Source organism: Thamnophis sirtalis, unplaced genomic scaffold (assembly GCF_051295495.1).
Source record: "Thamnophis sirtalis isolate CommonGarterSnake01/CBP01778 unplaced genomic scaffold, rThaSir2_p1.2 scaffold_15, whole genome shotgun sequence".
Lineage (NCBI taxonomy): Eukaryota > Metazoa > Chordata > Lepidosauria > Squamata > Natricidae > Thamnophis > Thamnophis sirtalis.
The window spans coordinates 39,835,772-39,843,534 of NW_028261395.1; the positions used below are offsets into that span (position 1 = coordinate 39,835,772).

The following is a 7,763-nucleotide window of genomic DNA, read 5'->3' on the forward strand; positions in this document are numbered from 1 at the left end:
GCACGCCGGCTCTGCTTGCGCCCCCGTTTTGCTCCCCCTGTGCAAGCGCTGGAGACAGAATTGGGGCATGGAAAGGCAGCTGAGGTGAGTGATGGGAACTAACTTGAAGCAGAAGAGGCCTTGGCTTTGCTGCAGTGGTCCTTCGCAGAAGCCCCCTCTTTGGTTATTTTAATCAAAGGAAGGGACCTCCTAGGTCATCTAGTCCATTCACCCAAGCAGGAGACCCTTCACCATTTCTGACAGATGGCAGTCCAGTCTCTTCTTGAAAGCTTCCAGGGATGAAGTTCCCACAACGGTCAGGAAATTTCTCCTTATTTCCCGGTTGAATTATTTGTGAGGCTGAATCTGTCCTGCCTTGTTTCCTCTGGGGAGTTTGGTCCAAATGAAAAATTCAGAGGTTTTCCTCTCCTTTCCCCCTTCCCTTCACTTCCTTTCCTTCTTTCCTTTCTCTTTCCTTCTTTCCTTCCCTTTCCTTCTTTCCTTCCCTTTCCCTTCCCTTCTTTCCTTTCCTTTCCTTCTTTCCACCCCCTTCCCTCCCCTTTCCTTCTTTCCTTTCCTTCTTTCCTTTCCTTTCCTTCTTTCCTTCTTCCCTTTCCCTTCCCTTTCCTTCTTTCCTTTCTCTTTCCTTCTTTCCTTCCCTTTCCTTCTTTCCTTCTTCCCTTTCCTTCTTTGCTTCCCTTCCCCTTCCCTTTCCTTCTTTCCTTCTTCCCTTTCCCTTCCCTTTCCTTCTTTCCTTTCTCTTTCCTTCTTTCCTCCCCTTTCCTTCTTTCCTTCTTCCCTTTCCTTCTTTCCTTTCCTTCCCTTCTTTCCTTTCCTTTCCTTCTTTCCTCCCCTTTCCCTCCCCTTTCCTTCTTCCCTTCCCTTTCCTTCTTTCCTTTCCTTCTTTCCTTCCCTTTCCCTTGCCTTCCCTTCTTTCCTTTCTAAATTCTAAAACATGTGTTCTACCAGAAGGGCCACCAGTTTGGTACAGTCCACCCCCAAGTCAGAGTCTTCAAGATTTCCCATGACTTCTTCCAAGCCACAACCAAAAGCTCAGGATGCAGCCTTCAGACTAAAGTCATTCCCTTTTCCTCTCCTTTTGCTTCCTTCAGCAGCCCAACTTAGTTCCATGTGTTACTGCAACCACCAGCGGCTTCACAGGTCAGCCACTCGCTCTCTCCCTCCCTCCCTCTCTTTCTCTCTCATCACTCTCTCTGTGTATCTCTCTCTGTCTGTATCTCTCATCACTCTATCTCTTTCTCTCATCTCTCATTCTCTGTATCTCTCTTTCTCTCTCATCACTCTGTCTCTCTCTCTATGTATATATATATATTTCTCTCTCACTGCTCTCTCTGTATCTCTCTGTATCTCTCTCTCTCTCTCTATATATATATATATATATACATACACACATATATGTGTGTATACATAATTTCTATATGTGTGTATATATAATTTCTCTCTCTTTCTCTCTCATTGCACGCTTTGTATCTCTCTCTCATATGTCTCTCATCGCTCTCGCTCTCTCTCTGTATCTTTCTCTCTTTATCTCATCTCTCTCTCTCTCTCTCTCTCTCTCACACACACACACACACACACACACACACACAGAGTAATGCCAGGATTTCAAGGGACAAAAGTGAAATTGTGAAGCCCTAAAACAGGTTCTTGACAAGGACAAACCATTCCTGTTCCCACTTTTCTCTGCTTAGCTAGTTCCTTCTAGCAGGGGTCCTATTCAACTTCGGCCCAAAGATCTTCAGCTAGAGAGACCCAAGGACCTTGACCAGCCCCTTTTGTGACCCCCGATGTCTAAATCCACCTGCCTGGCTGTCTGCTGGATGCACGGATGAAGCTGATGCAAACAGGGAAAGTCTGACTTAGCTGCTAAGGAAGCTAAACAAAGAGGTGGCAATCCCAAAACTCATCCCAACCCCACCTCACCTGGCTCAGTTCCCATCCCAGTCACCTGGCGGCAGAGACTTTGCATTGGGATGCAACCCTACTAAGTTAAGAAGAGACCGGACAGCCACTTGTCTGAAACGGTACAGAGTCTCCTGCTTGAGCAAGTGGGGCTGGACTAGAAGATCTCCAGGGTCCCTTCCAACTCTATTCCGATTGGACAAATTAGGAGACACCTTCGCCAAAACATTTCAGGGTGTGCTTTGAATTGTGGGGTGCAAACAGGGGCTCAGGGGTTGGTTTTTTAAGGCGATGGCAGCCCCTTCCTTCAGGATCCCTTGCTTCAATCATTTCTCCTTATTCCTCTTCCTTCCTTCCCACCCCCCTTGGAAAAATACCCAGGCTTCGGAGTCCAACCATGAGGCCTGCTTGAATGGGAACTCTTACTGAACTTGGAAAAGGGGGGAGCAGCCGGGCATCTTCTTAGCCTGGCATCCCTCCTCTTCTCAGTGAAGACCCCAAGCATCCTACTGGGACGGTCTCTCCAAAACTGGTGGTGCTTTGTCAGATATACACACCCCTTTGAGAAATTCAGGAATCACCACAAAGATGCCAAGTTGAACTTTTTATGCCTCCCTCACCCCAACTCAAACAACTCTTTAAGAGCTCTTTCTTCTCTCTAGCTAGCTAGCCCAACAAAAGGAAGTAGCAACATCTAGTCTCACCAAAACCAACACACACACACACACACACACACACACACTCCAGTCCGGCTCTCTGGACCAGGAGTCACTGTCCTTTCAGATCTCAGGGATCACTAGATTCATAATCTGAAATCAGGCGGACACTAATATGATTAAAAAAAAAAGATAAATAGTATTTAAAGGTAGTTTCCCCTCGCACATCTGTGCTAGTCGTGTTCCCGACTCTAGGGGGTGGTGCTCATCTCAGTTTCAAAGCCAAAGAGCCAGCGCTGTCCGAAGACGTCTCCGTGGTCATGTGGCCGGCATGACTCAACGCCAAAGGCTCACAGAACACTATTACCTTCCCACCAAAGGTGGTCCCTATTTTTCTACTTGCATTTTTGTTTAACCTGCTTTCAAACTGCTAGGTTGGCAGAAGCTGGGACAAGTCATGGGAGCTCACTCCGTTATGCGGCGCTAGGAATTCGAACTGCTGAACTGCTGACCATTCTGATCAACAAGCTGAGCGTCAAAATAGCATTTAGTGCAATATAGAAAATGCAACTAATTTTTCTGCGTCGAAATAGTAGTTAGTGCAATATAAAAAACGCCAATAATTTTTCTGTGTCTAAATAGCATTTAGTGCAATATAAAAAATGCAAATAATTTTTCTGCGTCTAAATAGCATTTAGTGCAATATAAAAAATGCAAATAATTTTTCTGTGGACCACCAACATTTTCTCACGGACCACCAGTTGGTGACAGCTGCTCTGGACAACCGAGTCTCCCCCTCCCTAGAAGACCCGGAGGGACCCAGGGAAGAAGATCCTCTTCTGGCTTCCCACCAGTACAGTCGTAAGCCTCAAACTCTCCAAACCCACGTTCGCCCACTGGGCGCCCATCTGCCAAGCACGGGGCTCCTCCGCCAAGGCAGCCCTTTCTCTCCAACGTGCGCCATGCTTGGCAGTGGGGACCGCGAGGGACCCGCCACCGTCTCCCCCACCTGCCAAGAGCGGCTCAGCGGGCAGAGGACCCCTCCGGTTAGAGCTGCTACCTCTCCGGGAGAAACTCGGTCCGGAGGAAGCGCCTCCTCTCCAGGGCAGGTTGCCGGCGATCTTCCCCCCGGAGGCAGCGCCGATCCCCGAGCTGCGCTTTGCCAAAGCCGAGTCCCATCCGCGCTTCCGCGGCTCTTTATACTCCGCTGGGCAGCCTCGCGTTTGCGAAAGCCGGGCTTCTACCATCACTCCGAGTGGGGGACGACGAAGATGGGATAAGGAGAAGCAGCAGCGGCAGTTTGGGGGTTTGTCCCCCGCTGCCCCCCCCCGCTTCTCCCCACCTTGGACAGCGCCGGCTCAGCAGCCTGGCAGCCGCTCCGGGCAATGTATGCAGGCTCCCGCTGTTCTCCCTCTCTCCCCCACGGCAGGGAGGCAGGATGGTATAATCCGGTGCTGTACAGTATTGGGGGCGGAGGGGGGGGGGAGAGGGGAAGGCGAGACCACGCCGTGGAAGGGGAGGGGAAGGCTGGCAAAGGAGGTTTTTTTTAAAGGAGGGGGAGAAGAGCAAGCGGGTGACTCCACTTCCCTCGGACCCAGCTATTTTGCAATCGAATTTATATTGATAGAATAGATAGATAGATAGATAGATAGATAGATAGATAGATAGATAGATAGATAGATAGATAGATAGATAGATAGATAGATGATAGATAGATAGATGATAGATAGATAGAGACAGACAGACAGACAGACAGACGGACAATTATACACACACACACAAACATCTACATACAGAGAGAGAGAGATTATTTATATATAAATATAAATATTTTTATATTCTATACATATCAATGCATGAATGGTGTGGTATCTGGGTAACATACATTTCAATACACATAAACGTTGTCTTATTATTCCTACATATTACATTTCATTTCCATTATTTCATATTATTTATACAGGCCTTTTATTATTACCTTTCATTTCTGAACCATATTTCTGTCCTTTTGTATACCTTAACCTGTTAATACATAATAATAATTGTTGTTATTATTATTTCCTAATAATAAACATACATAATTTGTGAACATTGCATTGACTGAGTCAAATCTTTTTGTGACAACATTAACAATGATAATACAAATAGTATGTGAAATTCTTACCTTCTAACTTTGACAGTGTTTATCTCATTTCATAGTTGTTTTACATTTCCCCATTAATTCATTTAAACACAAATAACATTTCTTTGCGTCCTATATTTGTTATCCCTTCCTAGGTATTGTCCTTCAGTATTATGAAAATCCCTCATTATCCCACCATGGCTTCAATGTTCCAAATGTGTGGGATTATTAATAACACCAATTATTAACAATATTCAATCCATCATGGGAGTATATATAATTATTATTATTCCCTACTAGGCTGGAATACTGCAATGTGCTCTACATGGGGCTGCCCTTGAGGAGCATCCGGCGACTTCAGTTAGTGCAGAACGCGGCCGCGCGAGTGATCGCGGGTGCACCCCGATTCACCCGCATAACACCTATCCTCCGCGAGCTGCGCTGGCTACCTGTCGATCTCCGGATGCGCTTCAAGGTGCTTTTACTCACCCATAAAGCCCTACATGGCAGTGGATCTGGATACTTGAGAGACCGCCTTCTGCCGATTACCTCCCTACGACCTATAAGATTGCATAGACTGGGCCTCCTCCGCATTCCATCGGCCAGCCAGTGTCGGCTGGCAACTACAAGGAGGAGGGCCTTTTCAGCAGTCGCCCCGACCCTTTGGAACGAGCTCCCCGCGGAGATTCGTACCCTCTCCACCGTCCAAGCCTTCCGCACAGCCTTGAAGAACTGGCTCGCCCGTCAGGCCTGGGGATAAGGACCGTTACCCCGCCCGAATATTGAATGTATGGTGTTGATTTTATTATATGTTGTCGTCTTAATGTTGTATTCCCCCTCCCTTGGTTTTCTGTGAGCCGCCCTGAGTCCCCTCAGGGAAAAGGGCGGCCTACAAATGTCAATAAAACCTAAACCTAAACCTAAAACCTATCCCTATTTTAACTCCCTCCCCTTTCATATCGTTATAATATTCAAAGACGTGTTTTCCACCTATTTTGTTGTTCAAGTTTCCTTAGTTAAATCAAAGTGCCATCCTTCATTCTTCCATTATTCAATACCTCCTTATACAGTTTTAGTATCAATCACAATCATTTATACATTTTGGATAGTTGTAGTCCTGGAGCGTGCCAGCAATGGCTGGGACGAGAAAAATGTTTTGCTCCTCTGGCAGAGTTGAGTTGGAGGCAAGAGGGATTTTTGCCCAGCCATGGTAAAAACTTGTGGGGGGGGGACCAAACTCCCCTTCAGGCCTGTTTGGAGAGAAACGGGAGGATTGTCTCCCCCCCTCTTGTTTGGAGGGAGGAAGACACCCCCCCAACTGTGTCTAGAAGGCAGGATCCCCCCATCACTGCCCCCCAGTAACCTGGGAGAAGATTCCTCCAGAAGGATCTGCTTCCCTTGGGATCGAAGGGAGCACTGAGAAAGGATAGCAATACAGGCTGTCCACCCCACCCCACCCCCACCTTGGAGAAAACTCCACCTAACTTCCTCCACTAACAAGGGGTGGGGGAGTAAATACAGGGACTTTGGCTGCATCAACCACTTGATCTAGCTGGTCACCCCCACAATCCAGCTCCAGGGAATCCGGTCAGCCTGAGGGCTGGGTGGGTGGGTGGGTCGGTGGGTGGTCCCAGTTTCCCCTTGCAGGTATGCCGAGCCAGCAACCACATACTTGGATGAATTGGTATGGGGGGAAAGGGGAGGAGGGGGCTGCATAGAAAAAGATCCGGCAGGTGCAAAAGGGCTGGGGAGACGGGAGCCGTGTCCCCTAACCCTCCTTCTTGCCCCAATCCAATGAGCAAAATTAGGGACTCCTTGAAACAGGTGGATGACAAGGCATTTCTCCCAGATCAGCATTGCATCTCACCTGCGGCACTGGAGAAGGCAAGCAGGCAGGAAGGAAGGGTATTACTATGTATTTAAAAAAGACAGGACCAGAAGCGGGTTGAGATTGGGGCCAAAAGGTACCAGAGGGAGGTTATAAAGCAGCCAAGAGGAGATAAAAAGAAAATACAGCTGAGGAGTCCTTGGTGCTCTCGGAGCTTGGTTGTTTTCTTGCACTGATGATGTTACCTAGTTAGGTTAATGAAATGTCTGCAAGAAAACAAGCACACTCAGAGACCACCAAGGACCCCTCATGTCAATCCTTCCTTCCTTCCTTCCTTCCTTCCTTCCTTCCTTCCTTCCTTCCTTCCTTCCTTCCTTCCTTCCTTCCTTCCTCCTTCCTTCCTCCCTCCCTCCCTCCCTTCCCTTTGGTCCTAGCACTGATGATGTTACCTCATTTGAGTAATGAAATGCCTGCAAGAAAACCAGCAAGCTCAGAGAGCACCAAGGAGCCCTCATGTTAACTCTCAGCTACAAATACTTCTCTTTCTTTCTTTCTTTCTTTCTTTCTTTCTTTCTTTCTTTCTTTCTTTCTTTCTTTCTTTCTTTCCCTTTCTTTCTTTCTTTTTCTTTCTTTCTTTTTCTTTCTTTCTTCCTTCCTTCCTTCTTTCCTTCCTTCCCTCCCTCCCTCCTTTTAGTCCTAGCACTGATGATGTTACCCAGTTAGGTTAATGAAAAGTCTGCAAGAAAACAAGCAAGCTCAGAGAGCACCAAGGACCCTTCATGTCAACCCTTCTCTCCTTCCTTCCTTCCTTCCTTCCTCCCTCCCTCCTTCCCTCTTTGGTACTAGCATTGATGATGTTACCCAGTTAGGTTAATGAAAAGTCTGCAAGAAAACAAGCAAGCTCAGAGAGCACCAAGGAGCCCTCATCTCCACCCTGAGCTACAAATAAAAAAACAGCTGGCCTAAACCTATCCCCATTCACCCAGGATCCAGCAGTTCTCGGGATCACAGGTTGTCCATTTCTGAATTAGGGACAGAAGAGAGGCAGGGGAAGACCACACAGGCTAGCGAAGGGGGCACAGAGGGCTGCTTCCAACAACTCCAGAGTCCAGCTGCCCTGGGCACTCCACAAAGGGTGACTCTGCGGTGGGAAAACTCCGAATGGTTCACAGCTTATAGTAGCCATGATGGGAGAAGCCTCTCCCTTTATGGTCTATTCCTGCTGAGATGTCCTCCCTGCAACTACACCCTCTTG

At 47.6% G+C, this 7,763-nt stretch overlaps 1 protein-coding gene across 1 annotated transcript in view; it reads right to left on the bottom strand.

The window, feature by feature from the left end:
* The window catches only part of DISP3 (dispatched RND transporter family member 3), a 49,216-nt gene extending 45,377 nt beyond the window's left edge, over nt 1-3,839 (bottom strand). Inside the window, 1 exon segment of the mRNA XM_087702044.1 lies at nt 3,619-3,839. Coding sequence (XP_087558170.1) covers nt 3,619-3,805 — 187 coding nt within the window. The 5' untranslated portion in view covers nt 3,806-3,839.
* Between the last annotated feature and the right edge of the window lie 3,924 nt (nt 3,840-7,763).